We start from the raw sequence: 23,778 nt of genomic DNA, 5'->3' as shown, positions 1-23,778 counted from the left end.
AATGAAAAAATGAACAAAAAAATAGTTAGTTAGCTTCAAAAGGATGAAAATAAAAAAGATCCAGGTTGTATCCAAATTATACGAAAAATCGCGCCATTAATCCGAAAGGGGTATTACAATATTTGACAGGAGGCTTTCAATTCTTCGCGCATTCTTTCCATTTGATCTCTCATTCTTTCATTCTCATCAGCAGCCTGCACTGATCAATAATAAATTGTTTTCATTTTTTATATAATTATTGCGCGTTAAATTGCATGTGCTTACCTCCTTTTGTCTTCGCTTGTTATCGTTTTGTTATATAAATTGCATGAAATTCCTATCCAGGTCACTCTGCAAGGGGGATACTAACATATTTGTACTGCCTCCATTTTTATTGTGATCTCGTTCGAACTTTTTCACACAAATATTGTAAGCAGAGAGGTAAAGGTAAGATATTTAACTTGAATTTCAAACATATGAGTGACGGTTTATACCATTGACACGGCATCTTTTTTGGCATTCTTGTGAATTTCCTCCAGTTCCGATTGGGCGAAAAATTGGTTTTCACCAGCGAGTGATGTCTGTACTGAAGACATATATGAGGTTACACATGTATCTATCAATTGAGAATTCATCAAATCGGCTTGTCCTTCTTTGATCTTTCTATCCATCTCCTCAGCCTTAATCAGTTTTATGGCCCTTGCTTGTTCTTCTTCTAATTTTTGTTTCAAATTCTGGCTAACGGACATTAGTCCCCAAATCTATCCATCCATCCATCCATCCATATCTATGGATGAATACATGGATGGATGGACATGTTTGGCAATAGTAATAGCAAATTCTATATCAAATAAAAACCAATTATTTTCATTTCCAACTTGTATGAAGTGTCCATATGTAGCTCATCGTAATAGTACATGAATAGCACATTGATGTCATTCCCAAGCTTACTGCGAAAAATTTCGATCCAAACTAACAATTTCGATGAAAATATTTGATTATACAAAATCTTTTTCCGTATAAGCTTCGAATTTCTAATGTCTACGACTCATACGATACTTTGGTCTAATTTTCGTGGATTTGTGAGGTTGTTTGTTTTTTTGTTTTTGTTGAATATTATGATGACAGCAATCATACGATAGATTCTAAATTCTGTCATCAGCACGTGTAAAGATTGTGAATTACTGACAAAATGGAAAAATTGTAGTTGCTAAGTAAAGTATGAAACATTTGTATAAACGTGAACCCAATTCAAAGAAATTTGCTGATAAAATAGGTCACATTTGTTATCCTGATAATAGTCCATGATCATCAAACTACTCATGTGGTTTTAGATGCAAATTCTTTCAACCACATGTGTTCAAATAATGAAAACAATTGTGTTTACTCAGTTGCTGACGCAAATTAATTGAAAGTAATAACAGATTCTAATAAATTATTTGGAATTTTTTGCTATAGTAAAGGTGTGAAAATTTAGTATAAATATAAAGCCGACCCATTGGAAATTCAGTTCAATTTGAGAACCTATTATTCTTGAAACAAGCAAAATGTCTCTTTCTGGTAAATTTGTCGTGCTCGCTTTTATCGTTTTGGTCTCAGTGACCCTGTAAGTAAATTAAACGATCATTTTGTGTTTGTATGTGCCTCACAAAATTATTATCATTTATTTACAGATCCATTCAAGCCAGTAGTGGAAATAGAGGAGGGTTTGTATCATTTGATTATTTTTTTCTAATTGACAAAAACTATTGAATTGACATATCATAAACACCATCAACATAATTCGAATGTGATGATCAATTATTTCATTTAAAACATTTAATATTTCAGAGGTGCTGGTTCAAGTGGATCACATTTCGAAGGCGTGGAAAAAATTAATCAACGGAGATTGGAAACATGCAGAAAAGATATGTATGTATATCTATTTTGAAAATATTTTTTGGCGCCAATTAATTTCAATCAAATTATTTCAGACAAAGAAAGAGTATGGTCAAAACGTGAGTAATTCCTTTTTTTAAATATGTGAAAAAAATCAGAAACCTCGGGAAAAATCCTTTCTATTGGTTTCGAGGTAGAGAGTAAATGGAATTGCAATTCCTTAATCATAAACATAATCATAATTTCATGTTGACGAATCACTGATCACATTGAATAGAAATTCAAACATTATTCGAGTCATTTCATTTCACATTTTCTTTATTTTCTTCATTTCTTTTTAAATTCTCCTAGTATTAATTATCTGAAAGAGCTCAAAACGAAGGAGGCTAAGTTGACAGTTCTGTAAGTTCTTTTATTTTATTCAGCCACATTTTAATTTATAAAAACATGAATAAGTCATTTGAATTTTGTTCTGTATTCTAAATCTATTTCATGTGATCAACAGTGATGAGGTGTATAAAATCTGGGGGTAATATTCTTAACAATTAATATTAATTGAACACATGGTTTTTACTAATGTATTTCAAAATACAGTGATGAGATGCCACCAACCGTTGGACCAGTGTACACTCAATTGAAAGCCATGTACGATGCAATGGAATAGACAATTTAGTTGGAAGATGACCAAATCATCACAGAAGTCAACAATGAATTATGTTGTGTTTTTTTTTTCATTTTAATTGTATTCAAAATATTAATTTGAATCTTAATTTGCAATAAAATGTTTTAATTTCTTACCTAAATAATGTTTTTTTTTTTCATATGTCAAACTATTTGGGATTCTATTCTGTGTAATCGTATGTATAGTCGTTGACAAAACAATGTTCCTACTATGAAAATCACAGATGTATATTACGTAGGCGACTATTTAAGTTTCTTCAATATGTATGTTTTAGTATAGCCCGATGCAAACCATTGTCATATTCGTTAAGCTTAACATTTTGTAGCATAAACGTTCTCAGAACGTTTTGTCATTCGATCGTTATTTGTATTGTTTACCGTAACATGTAAATTGCGTCTCAGCCAAAAAATGAATTTTACTCGTGAAAATTTTCGAGCGATTATTTTTTTCCACTTTCGATTGGGTGTATCACAACAACAGTGTTTTGATCAACTTCATTTGGCCTTTGGCGATGAAGTACCAAGTCTTTGGACAATTTATAATTGGTACAACGAATTCAAGCGCGGTCGCCTATCGCTCATCGACGAGTTCCGCGAAGGTCGTCGAAAATCAGTTGTTGTACCAGAAAACATCGATGCTGTCAGAAATATGATAATGGAAGATCGTCATGTAACATATCACGAGATTGAGGCATCCCTGGGCATTAGTGCGACCAGCGTATTTAAGATTTTACATGAACATTTAACTGTCAGAAAGAATTGCTCTCGTTGGATACCACATAATTTGACAATCGCTCAAAAAAAGGCTCGTGTCGATTGGTGTAAACAAATGCTCAAGAAATTCAATCGTGGTGTTTCAAAATCCGTCTATTTTATCGTCACTGGTGACGAATCATGGATCTACGCGTATGAGCTCGAAACTAAACAGCAGTCGACTGTATGGGTCTTTCAAAGTGAAGATAACCCAACAAAAGTTGTTCGATCTCGAAGTGTTGCGAAGCAAATGGTCGCCTGTTTTTTCGCGATAAGTGGTCATGTGGCAACAGTTCCACTAGAGGCTCGTAAGACCGTCAATTCTGATTGTAACACCACCATTTGTTTGCCCGAAGTGTTTGATGAAATAAGAAAAAACAACCGCCGTCGCAAAATAATTCTTCATCATGATAATGCGAGCTCTCACACATCTCATCAAACAGTCGATTATTTGACCGGTCAAAAGATCGATTTAATGGGTCATCCGCCGTACAGTCCTGATTTGGCACCCAACGATTTCTTTTTATTCCCGAGCGAGAAGAATAAACTGCGTGGTCAACGATTTTCATCGCCCGAAGAAGCAGTTGATGCGTTCAAAACACACGTTTTGGAGATATCACTTTCGGAGTGGCATGAATGCTATGACAAATGGTTCGAGCGAATGCAAAAGTGTATTGATCATCATGGCGAATATTTTGAAAAACAATAAAACCATTTTCGATGAAACCCCATTGTCTTATATATGTTTTTGAAAAAACTTAAATAGTGACCCTCGTACACTGTAATACACGCTGCGTTCTATAATCGCTATAATCTATATGCTATGGCTGTATTTGTGTTCTGTTTATTGGAAATGAAATGTTATGCACAAAAACACGTTTTATTTCTCAATTGTATTAGTTCATCTAATTGCGTATATACAAATTATGAATTCCATGAGTTTCAAGTTATACATTTGGTGCCTCAAAATTTTAAGCATTGCATTGGTTCAGTGGTTACGCTTACGGTGCATGACACTGAAAGTCTCAGGTTCGATTCCGTGTGAAAACAATTTTTTTTTTCATCTTTTTTTCTAATTTTTTTATTTCATAGTTTTTTTTTGCATTGCTCCATTTTCTATGAGTGGAAGAAACAAGAAAAAAATATTTATCTTTCATTTGCTTTGAAAGTAGACATATTAAATCTTATTGACATTTTCTAGCGAAATGTCTTGTTTTTGAAGCAAATGAACGATGAATCAATTTTTTTCTTGATTCTTTCATTCATTATAAATAGAGCAATTCGAAAAAATATAACAAAAATTAAAATAAAAAGAGAAAAAATATTTTGTTTTCACACAGAATCGAACCTGGGTCTTTCGCTGTTATCCGCTATAAGCGTAACCATTGACCAAGGAAACATTTGACATTATATGGTGCCAAAAAGCGACACAAAAATCAAAGCGAGATTTATTATTTAGAGTGGTTGGAGCCCATTGTGGCCGAATATGTAAAATGGAGAATCAATGGAAATTAATTTAATGGAGAGATTATTTTTTCACGAATACAATCAATTGATAACTTGTATAAAACTTTAAATTAATTTTGGTTTTTAATAAATGGCAAATAAACAATAAAAATCAACAAAATGTAAAATTTATTATTGGTTTCCAATTTGACAATTTGTCACTGTATAAGGTAGCATTACAATTTGTAATTCTGGAAGATTACAATAATAGAGAGATAAGTTCGGAGAAATTCGTTAAAACAATAAAACTATGACATTAGCACGTGCGACGTGCAATTAAAATTTTACATAATTCAAAATATTGGTACAGAAGTTCATTAATTTATTGTATTATATTATTTTTTTACAATATTTTAAATGAAAAATTCAAAGAGATGAAAATCAAAAAGATCCAGGTTGTATCCAAATTTTACGAAAAATCGCGTCATTGATCCGAAAGGGGTATTACAATATTTGACAGGAGGATCCTGTACCTTGGTTTTTGACAGCTTTCAATTCTGCGCGCATTCTTTCCATTTGATCTCTCATTCTTTCGTTCTCATCAGCAGCCTGCACAATCAATAATAAATTGTTTTCATTTTTTTATATAATTATTGCGCGTTAAACTGCATGTGCTTACCTCCTTTTGTCTTCGCTTGTTATCGTTTTGTAATATAAATTGCATGAAATTCCTATCCAGGTCACTCTGCAAGCGGGATACTAACATATTTGTACTGCTTCCATTTTTATCGTGATCTCGTTCGAACTTTTTCACACAAATATTGTAAGCAGAGAGGTAAAGGTAAGATATTTAACTTGAATTTCAAACATATGAGTGACGGTTTATACCATTGACACGGCATCTTTTTTGGCATTCTTGTGAATTTCCTCCAGTTCCGATTGGGTGAAAAATTGGTTTTCACCAGCGAGTGATGTCTGCACTGAAGACATATATGAGGTTACACATGTATCTATCAATTGAGAATTCATCAAATCGGCTTGCCCTTCTTTGATCTTTCTATCCATCTCCTCAGCCTTAATCAGTTCTATGGCCCTTGCTTGTTCTTCTTCTGATTTTTTTTTCAAATTCTATATCAAATAGAAACCAATTATTTTCATTTCCAAATTGTATGAAGTGTCCATATGTAGCTGAGAATGGAAATGAATTAAGAGATCTCACCGCCTACCATCACACACAGAAATTTACATAAGAGAAATTGGGAGCTCCCTATGTGAATCATTTTAAATTTCAACTACACATGTAAACTCTTGTTAATTTGAAACCGTTGGCTCCATGTTAGTCCTTCGAATTGGATTTTTTACGGAAAACCGATATTTGTTCAAAATATCAAAAATCTACTGTATAAATTGTGCATATTAACATACTTGGATGACTTGGCGTGCCTCATCATTTTGACGATCATATTTCATGAATAGCACATTGATGTCATTCCCAAGCTTACTGCGAAAAGTTTCGATCAATTCGTCGCTGCCAAATTTCCGGGTGTTCTCAAACTAACAATATATTCAATGAAAATATTTGATCATAAAAAAACTGTTTTTGTATAAGCTTAGAATTTCTAATGTCTACGAAATGCGCGCAAATATTTTCGAACCTTGGAAGTTGATACTTTGGACTCATTTCCATGGATTTGATGCAGATCATGTTTACTAAGTGGATTGCTTTGATTGAGTGATTTTTCCATTGCGCTGATATAAGATGCGATGCACTCTGTGTGTAAGACACGAAGGTCTGCCACCACTCTAGTCTGTTGAAAAATATCTTGCTGTAGTGACGTAAGTAAATTTTTTTTTTTATTAAAACCTCACTTTGAATGCGCTTGTATTTTTATTGTTGTCCTCAGAAAAAGAATTGTACTTGTCAGCAATCTTTTTTGCAAGTTCAGTTTGGAATTTTTCAATTAATGCTGTGGCACCAAGCTTTTGTTTTAACACAAACTATTAAAGACACACACAAAAACTAATCAATATAGAATAGCATTTTCCAAACTGCAATAATACCTGAGACATCGATTGGGCTTTGGCTTCGTCATGAGTCATTTTCAAATCTAATGGCAAGAAATATGGTTCACTTTCATTTTTCGATTTCTCTTTGAATTTTCGTGTCATCGCTTCGTCATAGGAGTTGAAACAGTCAGTGCACAGTACAAGAAGAAGTGCTGATGCTGTTGCCTAGACGAAAGAAATATCAATACAATCGTTATGGTATTTAGTTGTGAATTGTTTGACATACCGCTATAACTGTCTGTGGCTCTGGCAAAGTATCACTGTTGAAAATGCTCATATAATTTTGTAAAAATGTGGCCAAATCACGGGCTCGTATTTTCTGTCCGTTGATTTTTTTCGGAATCAGATGCTCTGGTGCAAAAATTGATGGTACCAGTTTCTTCAAATGTTCAATGAATTCAGCGTCAATTTGACTCAAATCTCCATTAATATTTCGTCCAGTTGCGACGGCAGAACCCGGGCTAGGCATCAAATATGCGCATACTCTTTCAAAGCTCGACTTGATTCGTCTTCTCAAATGTGTCATTTCGGATGTGTGACTTGCACTTTCAGTCAATAGTTCATCAAGAAAAAATTTGCCATCTCCATAGGGTGTGTCTTTCTGAAATGCATTGGGCCAATCACGAACAATGAAGAGCAAATTCTGAAAAGCCTTTTCATTCGACTTATTGAGCGCAAGTAGACCGTACTCTGTAAATAGTTCCAAATGTTGCAAATCGTCTTCTTGGATGTTTTGCATGACATTATAGCATTGAACCGACGATAGCATCATGCTGATTGCAAAAATTGTTGTATTATTCTTCAATGATGTTCGACTATCGAAGATTCCTTGTGTATCCATTAGCATGATCGCCACTTTTTCACCGTTTGCGAAATCATGTATGAATATTTCGGACCATATCCAAATTCCACTGGTCTTAGCCTGACGACCACCCGCAAACTCAAATCCGATCAATCTATTGCCAGTTTCTTTTTCGCCCAACCAATCAGACACATCATGTTTTTTGTACTTTTCATTGAAATAAAACGAGATTTTTTTTTTACTTTTTAAATTCAATATTCTTCATTTGCACTCTATTACGTTACCTGAGCGTTTAAATATTTCAAGAAAAAGTTCAATAGAAAACTTTTTCCCTTTCGAAATGCACCAGCAACAGAAACAATCACAACATTTCGATCCTTTATTTGATCAACTTCGAGAATTCGCTTGAAATCGTCTAAATTTATTTCGAATTTCTGATTTACAGGAGTTATTATTTGAAGCGCTCTGCCTGAACTCATATTGAACTGTTGTTTTTGTGGGAGAATTTAATTTGTTCAAAATGTTGAAAGGAAAATGCAGCGAAACGTCGTTTATTTACTCGGTTGAATTGCACTGTTTAATAATGTCCAAGTCACTTGTATTTATACCGAAATAATTTTAAAAATCTGGGAATATTTTTTTTCCATTGATAAAGGAATGGACCACGGATTTGCAAAAAAACTTTTTGCGGTCAAACGATTTTAATAATAATTAAATTTAGAACTCGTATCAATCGCACAAATGGTGACACTCAGTGCACATTAATTGCGGCTTTCATAGGCTTGAGTTCGGTGACATTTTCACTGATAAATTTTGTTTTTATCTGTGGATAGTGTGTTTTAGCGAGATATTTTTTTCATCAAATCATCTGTTTAATTCTATAGTTTAAAGAAAAATGTCTACCAATCTTCATATTCCTTCCAATATAAAACTATGCTATATTCGATCATTTTTCAGCTGGTGTTTAATACTTTCTTTGATGTTTCCAAATTTGATGGAATACGGTTAAGAAGTAGAATTTATTTTAATTGTAAAAATACCAAAAATATTGTTACATTGTAAATCAAAATTAAAAAGGTGGTAAAATCAACCAAACAGTAATTGTGCGTGCTTATCACATCCGTTGGTTATCCGCAGTTCGAATTGCATATCATATGCATATACGAATTTCCGTTACCCATTAGCATATCTTGAGACGAGACATTGTAGTATCATACAAAGTGCAAAATAATAATGCTACATTTCATTGGTTTTTCATGTGCATACGGATAACGAACGCACGATCCACAGATAAGGACAAAATTCGTTGGTGAAAATGTCATCCAACTGAAATCTACGAGAGCCACATAGATCGCATATGTCTGAGCGCGTTAATCGTGGTTTATGTGTCACTATTCCTGCAACTGATACAGGATCGAAATTTAATTATAACCAAAATCGTTTGACCGCAAAAAGTTTTTTTTCTTGCAAATCTGTGGTCATTCCTTTATCAATGGAAAAAAAATATTCCCAGATTTTTAGAATTATTTCGGTATAAATACAAGTGACTTTGACATTATTAAACAGTGCAATTCAACCGAATGAACAAAGGACGTTTCGCTGCATTTTTCTCTCAACATTTTAAAGAAAGTGAATTAATTCATAATACCATTATTTCAATATGATGAGTTCAGGCGGAGCGGTTCAAATAATAACTCCTGTAAATCAGAAATTCGAAACAAATTTGGACTATTTAAAGCGAATTCTATCAGCGGATCAAATAAAAGATCGAAATGTTGTGATTGTTTCTGTTGCTGGCGCACTTCGAAAAGGAAAAAGTTTTCTATTGAACTTTTTCTTGAAATATTTAAACGCCCAGGTAACGTATTAGAGTGCAAATGAAGGTTATTACCTTGCATTTGCAATCTTCACGTTTTGTTTTTGTTCGATTTCGTTATTGAATTTAAAACGCAAATGTTTTTTTTTCTTGTTTAATTCCAATCAAAAGTATAAAAAACATGATGTGTCTGATTGGTTGGGTGAAAAGGAAACTGGCAATAGATTGAACGGATTTGAATTTGCAGGCGGTCATCAGCCCAAAACTACCGGCATTTATATGTGGTCGGAAATTTTCACACATGATTTCGCAAACGGTGAAAAAGTGGCGATCCTGCTAATGGATACACAAGGAATTTTCGATAGTCGAACATCATTGAAGAATAATACAACAATTTTTGCAATCAGCATGATGCTATCGTCGGTTCAATGCTGTAATGTCATGCAGAACATTCAAGAAGACGATTTACAAAATTTGGAACTATTTACGGAGTACGGTCGGCTTGCAATGCAACAAACGAACGAAATACCATTTCACAAGTTGCTCTTCATCATCCGCGATTGGCCACATCCTACTGAAATTCCATACGGCAATGGAGAAACGTATATTGATGAAATATTGAACGAAAGTTCCGATCACACAACCGAAATGAAACAATTGAGAAGTCGACTCAAGGCAAGCTTCAATGAAATCGGTGCATATTTGATGCCTAGCCCGGGTTCTGCCGTTGCAACTGGACGAAATATTAACGGAGACTTGAGTCAAATTGACGCTGAATTCATTGAACATTTGAAAAGTTTAGTGCCATCAATTCTCGCACCCGAAAATCTGATTTTGAAGAAAATCAACGGACAGAAAATACGAGCCCGTGATTTGGTGACATATTTACAAACATATGTTACCATTTTCAATGATGAAGAAACTCCGCGGCCGAACACAGTGATGGCGGTTTGTTAATTGTTTTGGAACATTTTCACGAAAATGAGCATTTTTTTCTTGTTAAACAGGGCACTGCATTGGCATCTATTATGGCAGCGTTCATCGAATGTTTGGACTTTTATGTTGATTCAATGAACCAACGCATCGAAGAGAAATCGCACAATGAGATTGCGCCATATTTTAATCAGATTGAGTTCAAAGAAATTCACGATGACGCCAAGGCAAACGCTTTGTCCAAGGTATAGAATGGAGATTTCCATTTGATATTGATATTTTTATCTTATGTAAATGTGCTCTTCGATATAGTTTGCAATACAACCGACACTTGGTGGCGATGAAATAGTGCGACCATTCCGTAATAAGCTGGCCAAAGATATTCAAACGAAATATAATTCATTCAGACAGGCAAACGAAGAGAAAGAAAATAATTCAAAGGTGAATGTTCGGCTATTGTCAGTGCAACTGTGCCATTTGAGTAGAAAACATTCACGAAATTAACGATTGTTCTTATCAAATTAGGCTATAGCGAAAGCGAATATCCAGGTGTTGTACATGGACTGCTCAAAGTTCTACAACGATTCAATGTACAAGTCCACAGGCCAAATTGAATCATTTTTGAATCAACGGGACTTGCAGCAAATGCACGAGTCTACCAAACATGAATCCTTTCTAAAGGTAAGAACGTTTGCAAATTCAAATTTGGCACATTTTTCCACACTTAAGCTGTATTTTTATAGTTTGAAGCGCAACAGTTGCGCAATAACAATGAATTGAACCAAACATTCCGGGACAAACTTGAAAATGAAATTGGAGCTGCTTACAATCGCTTCCAGCAGGAAAATGAAAATAAACGCAAATTTACTGAAGTAAGCTTTGTAGTCGCATTCATTTGTTCGAATTTCTTAATGAACTCGAATTAAATATATTATTCCATTTAGGATCTGAAGAATAAAACGGCAGAAGCAGCGGCAAAAGCAAGGGCTGAAGCCAGAGAAGAACAGATGCAAATGGCTTTAGCTGAAGCAAGAGCAGATGCAAAAAATTTGGAATTGTTCAACAATTGCTTGGGACGGTATACAAATGGGATGCAAAAAACACTCATTGAAAGTGATTCATTCTATGGCAAATCACAATTGAACGAAATTCATGAAAGCATAAAACAAAACATTTTATCAAAGGTTTGAATCGAAAATGTTTCACCTCATTTCAGAAACACATCTCATAATAGTAACATATGCTCTTTAAAATAGTTTAAAACTGAACAAGATAACAGTGGAAGAGACTCGATGCTTCAATATCGTCTTGAAAATGCCATGGATATGAGCTATGTACATATCAAATATGTGAATGATGAAAAACGAAGAGATTTTCAAGTGAGTCACTTCAGAGCTCTGTCAATATGCAAAACAAAAATGGCTCACCCGTCGACGATTCGTCGTTAATATTAAATAGAATTTAACTGAATTGCATTGATTGATTGTTACAGGAAAAGACCGAATTGTTGGATTCGAATAAGAAATTGCAAGACGAATTAAAAGAAAGGGCCTCAGAGTCTGATGATAACATTTTTTCAGGACTTCTAAGCACTGTTGTTAAAGCAATGACATCACTCTTCCAATTATAAGCTGCCCAAAACAACCACAATTGCTCAACGTGGACAAAATCAAAATCTACTTCTTCAAATGAAAATATTCAAAACTTTATTTTTTGTTGAAATTTATTCAAATAAATTTGATGACATTAAGAAAAGTATTTTTTTTTTAAACAAAATACTACCACTCGAACTTGGCTAAGTTTCATAAGACCATGTATAGAAAAAAATAAGCATATATGTATCGTGAAAATTGTAAGTTTCAATTGTAATTGTTGTTCTGCAATCAATTTTCGGTCCAATTTCTCTCACAATTCACTGTGATTATATTTGTGTGTTTTTATGATCAAATCAAAATAGTGTTTTGTTCGGTCTTTATGAACATATTTTTTTGTCAGTTTTATAACATTTAACATGTGCACAGCGAGATTATTTAAACGGACATTCAGGCAGTCTTGGCGGTGCATAAATATTATTATTAATATTTCCAGCGATCAGAATATAAATTTTTGCATGTTTTATTTAAAAAAAAAAAATCCTGAAACTGGTAAAAAACGCCCTTTTGAATTGAATGAAACGTTCACTGATCATATCAATTGTCATTCACATTTTTTAGCTCGCACTATGTCAAAACAAAAATCAAGAGTAGTAACATGTATCAATACAAAAACGTTTTATTTGATTCATTAGTCAATCGCATTGAATTGTTTCAATTCCATTAGTTTCATATGTGACGTTTGTTTGAGGTGTACGACATGTATTTGGAGTAAAATTAATTAAGAAACAGTGAAATTATTTGTTCGACAAATCCTCATACGATAATGGCTTATGATCGTTTTATTCAACATTACACTCATCTACGTTACAGCTTTGGTTTTTATTTTCAACATAAGAGACATACTTTTTTATCACATTCGGTTACAAAGTGAATAAATATAGATTTTTGCTAACGAGACAATTGGTTTTCAGTACACACCGCTTGCACAAATACAAATTGATTGTGCAGCAATGTTTTGACGTTTAATGTTATGGCACGTTTATACTAATGAAACTGCCAAAATGTGTGTTTGGTGTACAGAAACGTTCAATTTTGAATTTTTGTTTAGTGCATCGATGCAAATGTTTGATTTGAAAAGTGGATTTCATTGAAGGTGCAACAACGCAACTGATAATATTTCATTTGTGGTTAAAAAAGATCAAGTTAGTGTTGATAAATTCGAAACGATCTGCAAATTTAAATAGAACATTAAAAATATATACAATTTCGAAATAGCTGTCATTTATTTACATTGACGCCGTACGCATTTGAATTGTTTGCAAAACAATATTGGTTACATCATTTCTTAAAAACCGGCTATCTTTTGTGTTTCCGATTTCCATGAAATCAATATAGATAACGGTTTTCATTTTTTGTCTGCTTTTTTCAACATGACGTCGGAGCATCCAATAACAATCTCTCATGTTGCAATGTATCTAATAATTCATCTTATTACAATATCACTGTGTGTGTCTTTTTTTTTAGATCAATCGAAATGGGAAAAGGACGAAAAACAAGCATTCCAGATCAGATCCAGAATGAAAGCATTCAACTACATGGCGAAATGTATAGTTTTACAACAGACGAACTGGCAATCATACTGTCGCGCTTAACTGAATTGGGCCATCGATACGGTGTTATTACTGCGTCAGAGATTCAAACGTTATTGCCTGTCAGTGGCGAAGGATGGTCGGCATGGTATACAACGCAACGAAACGTTTTTTTGAGCAAATTTTTTTATAGAATTACGTTTTTCTTTAATTCACAGGGAAAGATTTTTGGAACGCATTGAAGAATTTGCACGCGCCAAATATCCAAACCGACGCTGAAAACACTCAACCATAAATAATAAACAAACTCATTATCACTTCGTATTAGCTGTCATTAATCATAAAATAAAGTAATTGGATTAGGTTTCATTTAAATAAACAAAACCATCATCTTTGTTATCAAATTGAACTGTATAGAGAGGGGTAATCAAGGCAAGCAATGCCACCGTTGCACACTTTACCTGGGTTTCCATGCGTTTTTCAGTTTTATCTATGGCTTCAGTGAAAGAGAAAAAAATCAAGCATCATGGAAGAGAGCATGTATTGACATTCCATAAGTTTTTTCTATAGTTGAACTATTGTCATTTATGGGAACAAAAATTACCGAATGAAAAACAAACATATACTACATGTGCAAACTGTGAGATGAACAGCAAAGGTTATAAGAAGTGGTACTTTACAATAGTACAAAGGATTTTGTACTTTGGAACCATGCCTGGGATTTTTTTTTATCTTCAAGTACTTTTACCTCCAAGACGGGACTTTTTTTACCATCACACATAATCTTTGACTAAAATAAAAGGTAAAGAAAAATCCAACTGTCTTTTTTCTTTATGTTGTATTCGAGATAAGTATTTTTGGTTTTTTTTAAATCTCATCTCTCAACTCAGAGCAATAACATTGAAATCTATAAAAATTAAAAGACGACAATTTTTGTTATTATAATTTATGTAAATGGAATTTTATTTCGGTGAACTCAACTTTTTCGTGCTCTTTTTCTTTATCACAATTTACGATGCTTATCGCTGATTTATTCTAAGCATCAAATAAATACAAACTTGAACGAAAAAAACCCTCTTAAAATCTAATTCTCAAAACAAAGAAGTAAAAAAAACAATATGTAAGTAATAAAAATTAGTTTCATTGAATAATACTGTGATGGTGAGTGTTTTATGATTAGAAATGTTTTGAAATTAATTGTCGATAGAAATGAATCTGTTTTGATTCTCGTTTCCATCGATTTAACATAAATAAAACCGAACAGTCTAGTGACTTGCACTTGGTATCAACTAATTGGCCACAACATGCCGAGCACACCTCAAGGCATAAATTAACTTTGCGTTCCAATTGCATACACTTATCGGTTAGAATTAAAACACTTTGTTGTGCACGACGCGGTTCCAAACATTTTGAGCAAATTCCATTCTGTGTATGTTCACCACAATCGCACACGCAATTTGTTGTTGAAAAATATTGTGAAATGGTACTCTTTTTGCCTCTGATGTGCGGTAACGATTTGTCTGACGTAGAGCCCCACTGTTTATTTGAATTGCTTAAAATGTTCGATGCCACATCTAATGATAGAATATATTGCGATTTACGTGGTAAATCGGCAAACCATTGATTTGCATCAGCACCAATTAACAATAAACAACGATTTAATGGCGGAATTAATACTTTTGTGATGTAATACATGGCATTGATTTTAAGCGCTTCATTTGTTAGGTATTCATGTGGACTTCGAACTAAACGTATCAATGGAAGACCGGGCGGACCATTAATCACAAGATACGGAACTCGTTCACCTCTGCGCGGCTCGGCTCGACGATCAATTTGCATGGCGGTTCTGTTGTTTTTTTCGGTAAAAGAGATACAAATTATTTAGAAATGAAATAAAAGAAAACGCGTTCAAAGTACTGCGCAGGATTGAACAGTCTCTAGCATTTCTTTAAACATACCTGGTCAATTCAAGTGATGGCACACATGCACCTGGTTTATAGCCGTTAATACCACGAAATTCCTTGGCAAAGATAAGATCTTGAACATTTGCATGACCGGATAAAATCTTCGTGAATTGCTTGCAGATGTATCGCTTTACCACGCTTACATCATACGTTTCAAAGAGAATTCGCAACGTTTTTTCCAGAATCTGTACCGGACAGAAGAAAATTTAATCAGAAAATCATTTTCACGCACAACAAAATGGCAAATTGGCAATGTTTATCTCACCTTTGCCACCGCCGGACATCCGTCACGTCGAACCGTTTCAATGCCCTTGGCTTCATACGTCGCAGTATTTTGTTCTGGTGTTTCGTACATATAGCCCACATATCTTTTTTTTGTTTGTAAAATCGATGGTTGATAGACTTTTTCAAGTTTCAGCCGAACCGGGAATGGATTTTGTTTGGTAACGGTGTCTGCAATTTCATTGCCAATACGAAATGCTTCTTCTCTACTTCGACCCGGTACCAAAACAAACATTGAATCCGTGTCACCGTATATAACACGACATCCCCATTCTTTGTTTGCTTCAACTGTTTTGATGGCTCGTTCAAGTGTTTCGCGTCCTTTGCTCACAACACTATCACCCACTTCAACACACGGCATTCGACCACTAAAGTTTGCGGCCGTATAACCATATGTAACGTTTGCCATCAATTTCAATCCCAATTGACGTGAGTGCAAAATTCGTTGCAACAATTTATCATTTTTATGTAATTTCATTGACTGTTTGACCATAAGACGGGTGTCGAGAATTTCACGAAGCATACGAGGTAAAACACCTTCACGAACTGATGACTTCACAAATACGGCTCCACACGGTGATATTGTGATCAGATTTTTCTCACTTAGTTTTTCAATTAGTCGAAGCGGAACACGCAACTGCCACGCACCCATTTCAAATGGTTGAGATCTAAATTCAATCGATTCTTGGTTAGAAATGACCGTATATTGGAAGGAATAATGAGATTGTACTTACTGTCCCAAGTGCTCAACACGACCAAGACACGTTGAAAAGCAGTAATTATAGGCGATTATCATGCTGGGATACAAACTTTGAAAATCCAATACAATTAATGGATCGGAATAAAATCGAGAATGTGGCTCCAGTATCAACGGTAAACATTCAGGTGCACGCATATGAGCTCGTTGTTGAACACTCGGCGATACTGGTATTAAATTTCGCGGTTTCGCTATTCTGAAAAAAATATTGTAAGAGAGAAAGAGTAAAAAAATATATCTAATGGCATCCACTAAGCAGCCAATTGACACCCGTCATTACCTCAGCATCATGCTTTCAACACGAAATTGTGAGCCTCTCGACAGCACCTCATAAAATTGTATACCAAATAATTTAGCCAATTCACAAGTTCGACCAATCAAATCCAGTTGATTCAAAATTTCCAAAGTGCCTTTGACCCGATTCAAATAGTATTCGACGACAATCCATCGATGAATCGATTCATTCCAAAGTCGTGTCAATTTCTCATGTGAATACATTGGACATCGTCTATGCATCACATGGTACATAATATTTTCGAATGAATATGAAGTAAGCGCAATTTCACCTCTTAGCAATCGCCACACGTCCAATAATATTCGACCATGGAGTTTGTACTCTGAATCATATTCAAAACCAATAAACTCATCGTGTTGTGGATTTTCATCGTCGGTTTGACGAAATTTGGCAACGCGTTGTGATGGAATGCGTGAGATAAGTGGCACAAGATCCACATTGATCGCTTGACTTCGTTGGATAACATATCCCCATGATGACATTTCAATTTCATAGCCGGCAAATATGTCGGGATCCCATTTTCGTATCAGCCGTACCAATTCCATAAACAGATCCGTTTCGGTATTCACCAATATTACGTGGGTTTGGGTTGCCATTCGATGACGTTTGATATCTGGATGCTTGTTTGTGTTGATAATCACACCTGACGCCTGCTGACTTAAAGAATCTTCGCTGTCACTTGACGTTGGCGGTGGCACATCATTGTGAATCTCATAGAAAATACACATAATCTCATCGTGAACGGGGTCGGGCAAGAGAGTGGATCGCGTTTGACAGTGTATGTCAAGTGATAATATCGTCAAGTAATTGTGCTAAAAGTAACAAATTGATTTCATGATACGTTTGATTCAAGCAGACTGAAATTTCCTATGAATTACTTACCTCAATATTTGATTTGGCACATTGAAAATTTTCCAAATTTAAACGAAAACCGAATGAATTTTCCATCGGACCACCATCAATGCCGAAACTCAGTTCCGTTGAATTTGGACGGGATATTGTATCGTCTAAATTTAAATGGGCACGCATTTTGGAATTTTCAAGCTGAGAATCGGACTGCAAATGGAAAACGAAATATTTGCAAAATTTTTGCGATTTGATAGTTAAGATGAATGGAATGGAAGGAAAAACTTGGCTTCGAATTTGTTTGTTGTTGAAGAGAGAGAAATCAATTTCCATTTGCTAAAGAAAAACAAAAATACGAAAGGGTGTTCTTTTTTTCCAAAAAAAAAAAAGATATACAATTTTTTTTTAACAATCGATTTTATTGTTCTTTAATCAATAATTGTTTTTCCTCTTTTTTTGGCAACAAAAAATAGAATCTATGAAAATCAATTTGATAATTTGTTTTGCTCCGCAAAATCGGAATCATTGTGCTAAACGTACCAATTTTCTAAATGAATTTTGATTGTATTGCTTGATTGTGGATGTGGTTTGTACATCATCTATGCAAACCACATCGTTATCGTCATCATCATCATCAATTTGCACAATGTTTTTATCGTCCGATTGTGATTTCAAAATGGTTCGTTGATTGCGTTTTGATACGACCGATACGGTTATATCTTTACGCGAACGAAGTTTTCGAATGATTGCAGAGCTTTGCGTCTTTGGCGATGATTCGGCAACACTTTTTTTATTTTCTTTGAGCTTGCTGGTTTTTTCTCCGTCAATTTTCTCCGGATTTTCATGGATGTCGTTGTCGTCGTCATAATCATCATCACCATCGAGATCGATTACAATCGGCGCCAATTTTCGCTTCTTGTTGTTCACTTGATTCCGTGTATTAAGCCATTTGTCAACATCGTCATTTGATGGTGGACGGTTGTGTGTCATTATTTGTACTGATTTCTCTTGTGCCAAAAATTGTCGCATCGAATGTTCATCGGTCAATGCTTTGGGATCGCGACGACGTCGCGAACTTTGCATGGCTTGAAAACCGATTAAACGCTGCCACCTATTCATGCCGATGACATTCTGTTCGGACTTGAATGGTTCGAAATCGTTTACAGAGTATCCGTTTAATTGTAAAACGGTATTGCCGATTTCCTTCTTCGAATTGTGCGCCTTCACATCATTCGGATCACTGTAGAATGGTACTTTATGTATTAACTTTGGCACATCATTCGAATTTGATATTTCACGCGGGCATGGTACACTGTTGGCCGGTTTTATGGTGCACGTGTCGGTGCAGATTTTTCGCTTTGGCCGATTTTTCAATTCGCTGGATGAATCTTTCACATTTTCGATAAATTTTAACATTGTTGGTGTTGAAATTGTTGTGTTTGCAAGTGATTCGCTGTTTTCCTGTGCCACACCATTCGAATTTGGGGAAACAATGTCATCGCTAGATTTTTGTGTTGGTGACGGTGAATATTGCATCATTGATTCCTCATAGAAACTTTGTATGTGAATGTCATTTTCCCAATCCGAATGCACACTCAATGGAGACGATCCACCTTCTTTCGGCGAATCTGTACGTTTGGAATGATTGTTTAGTTTTTGCATTTTGGTTTTTCGCAATGACCGTTTTTGTGGAGGTGACGTCGTCTTTGTGATCGTTCGTGATCGTTTCATTCCATTTGATTTTGGTGTCAACAGTTTGGCTTTACTGTTGCTGGATGGTGTTGTTTTCTTCGGCGATCGATAGTATCCGGGAATTTTATCGTCTTCGTAGTAATTCAAATTGGATGGGCCGGGCTGTGGAAAGAATTGTCGCTCTTCATCGTAGCGTTTGGACAATTTACAATCCGACCATTTATACCATGAATACCAAAAATCCATTTTATTCAATTCATCGAGATCATCTTTGGCGCGTCTTCGTGGTTTCTTCGGCTTGGTTTTGTTTGACAATGATAATAAATTTGTTCTTTGAATCAGATCTTGTCGCGGCTTTGGTGCTCTTTTCGGATAACGGCGACGGAGCGGTGTTTCGGGTGTTGTTTCAATAGTCTCATCATCTTCGTCAGTAGTCGATTTCTTTCGTTTTGCCGTGTCTCTATCTTGTTTTGTGTCATAGACAGTCTCTTCATCCTTCGATTGCCTATAAGAGAGTTGGTCATATTTTTCTTTTGTTATTTTCATTCTATCTATCTGAGAGATTATGACTTGTTTTTTATAAACACATATTTATTTTACTTGATTTTATATCAATGAATAACAACCGAATTATTTTTTTTTTATTTTAAAATATTTATCTCGATTAAAAATTTATACTCGTCTTCAAGTCATATTTGTTCATTCTTCTCACAATTAAAACAAAAAAAAAACTGTATCGAATTTCAAATGAAACGAAAAACGTTCAAAATGTCGGAAGAAAGAAAAGCTTACATGTTTGAATGTGTGGATGATGTTGGTGATGGTGTTGTTGATATTTTTCCTCGGAACGATTCTTCGATATTGTTGTATTTGATTAATTTGACGACTGGCGATTTGTTCAAAATATTTCGATACTTTTCAGGAATTTCAGAAAATGGCGGCGAATCGTTTTGTTGCAGATCACATTGTATTTGTGTTTGTTCTTTTTGTTGACTGTGCTTGTCGCATTGATCTTGTAATAGTTTCTTCTGTGGTTGTGGTTGTGGTTGTTGTTGCTGAGGCGATTGTGGTTGTTGCTGTTGTTTCAACGTTGTTTGTTCATTTGTAGTGTTTTGACACATTGATGCCCGTCTTGCTTGTGATTTTGCCTTTGATGCAGCTACTACTGCACCAATTGTGTACGTTTTTGGCAGTTTTGATGCGGGTGAATCACATCTTTCAATCTTCAACATCATTTGTCTTTCAAGACACAATTTCGGTCTGCAAATAGAATCGTATCATGTCAATTCGATTATTCTTCGAATTCATTTAACCAAACTGAAAATAAAATGATATTTGGTATACATACATTAACAGATCGGTGGGTTTTAGTGACTTTGGTGTTTTTGATATGACAATGTCGAGTGGTGTGTATTTTTTTGCACTTCGTGATGGTGATTGCGCATTTGATTTCATTGCACCTTTTTTGAATGCACTTTGTTGCTTCTTCGGACTATCAAAAGCGCCATCCAATTGCGGAATTTTCAATTCGGCTCTGAACGATATAGAAAATATACATAATTTAAGGTTAGATTTTCAAAAGCAAAACAAGTTGACAATTGTTGTTGATATTATCTTACCGTTCTAGTATGCTCATGGAAAATTCATTTAGTAGATCATCATCGGAATCTTCGTCTTCGAATAATGCGATGTGATCGTTCTTGTCATTTTTATTCTTTGGTTGACTGAAGTGTGTCAATTCTTTTTGACTTAGCGGAGCCAACACACTATCATCATCAATGCGTAATGTGACATCATGTGTTTCATCTTGTTCCATCAGTTCAAATATATCCAAAACTTCATTTTCATTTTCATTCAATGTTTCATTGAGCAGCGTTTGATTCGATAATTTTTGTGTTAAACTTAAAACGAGCTCTTCATCGACAAACGTTTCGTTTGGATCGAATTGCACATTATCCCATTGTTGGCTATTTGTGTCGAACGATTGTGTTTCAGTCGAATTGGCTGGTGTCGTTTTTATGACTTTTAAATGATCAACGAGAAATGATGCATCCAAAATAAATTTATCATTCAATTGGCTTTGGTTCGACGTCCATTCGGCTGGATAGACTGAATTTTGTAAAAATTGATTTAAATCAAATTTTCGATTGGCATTGCTTCGATTCATGGTTTGTTCAAGCAAACTATCCGATGATTGTGTGGACGGACTTTCGGCACGAAATTGTTCCAGTCGTCGATTTAGCGCCGCTTGATGGAATAACTCACTTTCAACCGATGTTAAGATGTCACGATCCTGAGTTGCCTCCGGTGTTGGCACCATTGACGGTGGCTACGAAATTAATTTTAAAAATTAATTAAAAAAAAAAAACAAATATTTTTTGTTCGAGATTTTTTTCAGGGCATGGAAATAATGACAGCTCGGCAACGCTTTATTAGAGATTAGTACCGCTGGCAACCGCAGAACTATATAGAATTATATGACGTTATTTGGTGGCGTTAGTAAGCAATGTTGTCTAGGGGCTTTTATCTATTCGTTCATACAAATTTATACACAATATTCGCGTTCTATTCATCACACAGAATCGAAGAAGATCCGCACAAAAGAGAATGAAAAAACATGCCATAGACGAAATATACACGAAATATATGCAGTTATGCACATATTACAGATGATTTTGCAATATAGTTCACTATTCACAGTATATAATAACTCACCGTGCCATCCATTTTGTTTCTACGTCCCCGTTCATCGCTCCACAAAAACGCGATGCCCGGATTAGCATGTTCATTATCTTCATCGTTCATTGAAATTTGTAATCGATTAAGTATAACGGCCGCACTTAAATCGATTTCTTGTTTTGAGGTAGACATTCGTTCAATTTTTCGATCTAAAATCTGATTTGGATCAATATTTCGCAAAATCTCGTCATTCAATTCACTATCGTCACTCAAATCAAATTCACAATTGCCTGTATGGGCCTGTTGACGATATCGCACCAACTTATTTGGTATATGCATAAAGCTCATGCCATATAAATTATAATCGATCATAAATTGTAAGATGTACGGTACATGTGACTCATGGGGCTGAAACACTCGACTGAGAATTGCACCATTTTGTAGTAAGTTAGCTGCACGTCGAATAAATACAGGATTGTAAAGGAATATCTTTAAGAATTTATGTTCAGTTTTATGATAGCCATAAAACGGTCTGCATTTTACGAAAGAGGGGAAAAAGAAGTAGATAATTTTTTTAGTGAGAAACACACAGAATGGATACAATGGAATTTGATTATACTTACTTTGCTTTCACCAAAATAACTTTAAAGACATGCTGTGTATTTGAATTTGTTTGTCCCATTGAAATGTTGATGGCTTTGTCCAGACTCGATGCCAATTGGTATGCCAAACGATCTGACTCACCGACCGCATCGCCACCGGCATACGGTACATACAAATATGGAAATACACCATGAATATGAGCGCATGTTTTTGTACCATTCGAATCGGTTCCAAATATTCGAATGACCGGCACCTACGTACAAAAATTGGTATTTTTTTTAAATGTTATTTTAATTTCGAAAAAAAAAAAAAAAATTTGAAAAAAATCAATCAGCGTAACCTACTTGTTTTACTTCATCGGCCCGAAACTCCGAATTGCATGTGTCTAATCCAAATAACGGTGCCTTCATATAATTATCAATCGATACAATTCGCAATGAAAATATTGCCGAATTATTGGAATCGCTGTCGGTTTTCATGTTGAAAATTTGTGGTTTGGTTTCGAATCATTTGATCAATGTGTCTGTCTTTTGTTACCAACAACAATAACAAAAACAAATTTACCGCATTACGATCACACTATTTGTTTGGCATGAAAAATACCAAGCTAATGAGATGAAATTGCATACAATGTTTGTGGTTTTTAATTTAATTGACTAAATTTTTTAAAAATGATTAACTAAATTTCTTGTTCTTTTTTTTTCGTTCAATGTAAAATTGTTTTCGATGAATTCTTGTGTAAAAAAATTATTATGTATTTTTTCTGTTCTCTCTCACACACACTCTCTGTTCATATTCACAAAAATTTCTGTCGTTGACAGCAGCAAAACAAACTGATACACTGATAAATAAATGGTGTGAATGAATTGGCGCTTAAAAGCCACTTTTGTGTTTTGAATCGAAAATTAAACACGGCAAAAACATACACTGACAGTGGTATAAATTGTTAATGCCGACGCAAAGTTAAACAAAACCGTTGAATGTGATGTTATGTACGAAAATGCGACAAATGAATAAAATGTAATGGGGAAAGAGAGACAAACCTACCCATAACCGTATGCCTGTGTACATGTATGCGCCTGTGTGTGTGTATTTCATTAATGTGACGGCCAACTTCATGT

At 34.8% G+C, this 23,778-nt stretch overlaps 4 protein-coding genes and 1 long non-coding RNA gene across 5 annotated transcripts; 3 read left to right on the top strand and 2 right to left on the bottom strand.

Moving 5' to 3' along the window:
• The first annotated feature begins 1,356 nt into the window (after nucleotides 1-1,356).
• On the top strand, nucleotides 1,357-2,660 carry LOC116346966. Its single transcript, XM_031777301.1, has 7 exons — nucleotides 1,357-1,585; nucleotides 1,653-1,685; nucleotides 1,810-1,890; nucleotides 1,953-1,976; nucleotides 2,209-2,259; nucleotides 2,363-2,386; nucleotides 2,452-2,660. Exons 1-7 carry the CDS (start codon nucleotides 1,527-1,529, stop codon nucleotides 2,519-2,521), a joined length of 342 nt encoding a protein of 113 aa, XP_031633161.1. The 5' UTR covers nucleotides 1,357-1,526; the 3' UTR covers nucleotides 2,522-2,660.
• Nucleotides 2,661-5,192: 2,532 nt separating this feature from the next.
• On the bottom strand, nucleotides 5,193-8,157 carry LOC116347041 (atlastin-like). Its single transcript, XM_031777435.1, has 9 exons — nucleotides 7,891-8,157; nucleotides 7,031-7,813; nucleotides 6,799-6,969; nucleotides 6,607-6,735; nucleotides 6,393-6,545; nucleotides 6,163-6,291; nucleotides 5,626-5,865; nucleotides 5,417-5,542; nucleotides 5,193-5,346 (listed from the first exon to the last, which is right to left on the bottom strand). Exons 1-9 carry the CDS (start codon nucleotides 8,083-8,085, stop codon nucleotides 5,242-5,244), a joined length of 2,031 nt encoding a protein of 676 aa, XP_031633295.1. The 5' UTR covers nucleotides 8,086-8,157; the 3' UTR covers nucleotides 5,193-5,241.
• Nucleotides 8,158-9,189: 1,032 nt separating this feature from the next.
• On the top strand, nucleotides 9,190-12,030 carry LOC116347002 (atlastin-like). The gene is made up of 9 exons (XM_031777368.1): nucleotides 9,190-9,464; nucleotides 9,594-10,370; nucleotides 10,430-10,600; nucleotides 10,668-10,796; nucleotides 10,881-11,036; nucleotides 11,099-11,227; nucleotides 11,300-11,539; nucleotides 11,612-11,734; nucleotides 11,848-12,030. Exons 1-9 carry the CDS (start codon nucleotides 9,267-9,269, stop codon nucleotides 11,983-11,985), a joined length of 2,061 nt encoding a protein of 686 aa, XP_031633228.1. The 5' UTR covers nucleotides 9,190-9,266; the 3' UTR covers nucleotides 11,986-12,030.
• A 986-nt stretch (nucleotides 12,031-13,016) lies between these two features.
• On the top strand, nucleotides 13,017-14,310 carry LOC116347091. Its single transcript, XR_004201650.1, has 3 exons — nucleotides 13,017-13,152; nucleotides 13,475-13,687; nucleotides 13,758-14,310. It is a non-coding gene; the product is annotated as an uncharacterized LOC116347091 (long non-coding RNA).
• A 306-nt stretch (nucleotides 14,311-14,616) lies between these two features.
• On the bottom strand, nucleotides 14,617-23,629 carry LOC116346925 (DNA polymerase zeta catalytic subunit). Its single transcript, XM_031777226.1, has 13 exons — nucleotides 23,002-23,629; nucleotides 22,678-22,910; nucleotides 22,091-22,586; nucleotides 20,995-21,704; nucleotides 20,724-20,909; nucleotides 20,168-20,635; nucleotides 18,224-19,880; nucleotides 17,720-17,893; nucleotides 16,823-17,649; nucleotides 16,520-16,738; nucleotides 15,769-16,453; nucleotides 15,498-15,688; nucleotides 14,617-15,385 (listed from the first exon to the last, which is right to left on the bottom strand). The coding sequence occupies exons 1-13, from the start codon at nucleotides 23,134-23,136 to the stop codon at nucleotides 14,716-14,718; spliced, it is 6,651 nt and encodes a 2,216-aa protein (XP_031633086.1). The 5' UTR covers nucleotides 23,137-23,629; the 3' UTR covers nucleotides 14,617-14,715.
• Nucleotides 23,630-23,778: the final 149 nt, after the last annotated feature.

This window comes from Contarinia nasturtii, unplaced genomic scaffold (genome assembly GCF_009176525.2).
Source record: "Contarinia nasturtii isolate CC-2019 unplaced genomic scaffold, AAFC_CNas_1.1 Cnas_scaffold_1699, whole genome shotgun sequence".
NCBI lineage: Eukaryota > Metazoa > Arthropoda > Insecta > Diptera > Cecidomyiidae > Contarinia > Contarinia nasturtii.
The sequence above is the reverse complement of the archived record's forward strand: the minus strand, read 5'-3'. Positions and strand labels throughout refer to the sequence as shown.

Bases quoted from the DNA above. Each gene is read 5' to 3' on its own strand.
- LOC116346966 (XM_031777301.1), top strand. From the start codon at position 1,527: ATGTCTCTTTCTGGTAAATTTGTCGTGCTCGCTTTTATCGTTTTGGTC. The intron at 1,686-1,809 runs GTTTGTATCATT...TTAATATTTCAG, and splicing joins AGTAGTGGAAATAGAGGAGG to AGGTGCTGGTTCAAGTGGAT. The intron at 1,891-1,952 runs GTATGTATATCT...AAATTATTTCAG, and splicing joins GAAACATGCAGAAAAGATAT to ACAAAGAAAGAGTATGGTCA.
- LOC116347041 (XM_031777435.1), bottom strand. From the start codon at position 8,085: ATGAGTTCAGGCAGAGCGCTTCAAATAATAACTCCTGTAAATCAGAAA. The intron at 6,736-6,798 runs GTATTATTGCAG...TGTCTTTAATAG, and splicing joins AAGCCCAATCGATGTCTCAG to TTTGTGTTAAAACAAAAGCT. The intron at 6,292-6,392 runs GTTCGAAAATAT...ATATATTGTTAG, and splicing joins CCAAAGTATCAACTTCCAAG to TTTGAGAACACCCGGAAATT.
- LOC116347002 (XM_031777368.1), top strand. From the start codon at position 9,267: ATGATGAGTTCAGGCGGAGCGGTTCAAATAATAACTCCTGTAAATCAG. The intron at 11,037-11,098 runs GTAAGAACGTTT...GTATTTTTATAG, and splicing joins AACATGAATCCTTTCTAAAG to TTTGAAGCGCAACAGTTGCG. The intron at 11,228-11,299 runs GTAAGCTTTGTA...TATTCCATTTAG, and splicing joins ATAAACGCAAATTTACTGAA to GATCTGAAGAATAAAACGGC.
- LOC116346925 (XM_031777226.1), bottom strand. From the start codon at position 23,136: ATGAAAACCGACAGCGATTCCAATAATTCGGCAATATTTTCATTGCGA. The intron at 22,911-23,001 runs GTAGGTTACGCT...TTTTGTACGTAG, and splicing joins GGGCCGATGAAGTAAAACAA to GTGCCGGTCATTCGAATATT. The intron at 15,386-15,497 runs GTATGTTTAAAG...AAAAAACAACAG, and splicing joins CCATCACTTGAATTGACCAG to AACCGCCATGCAAATTGATC.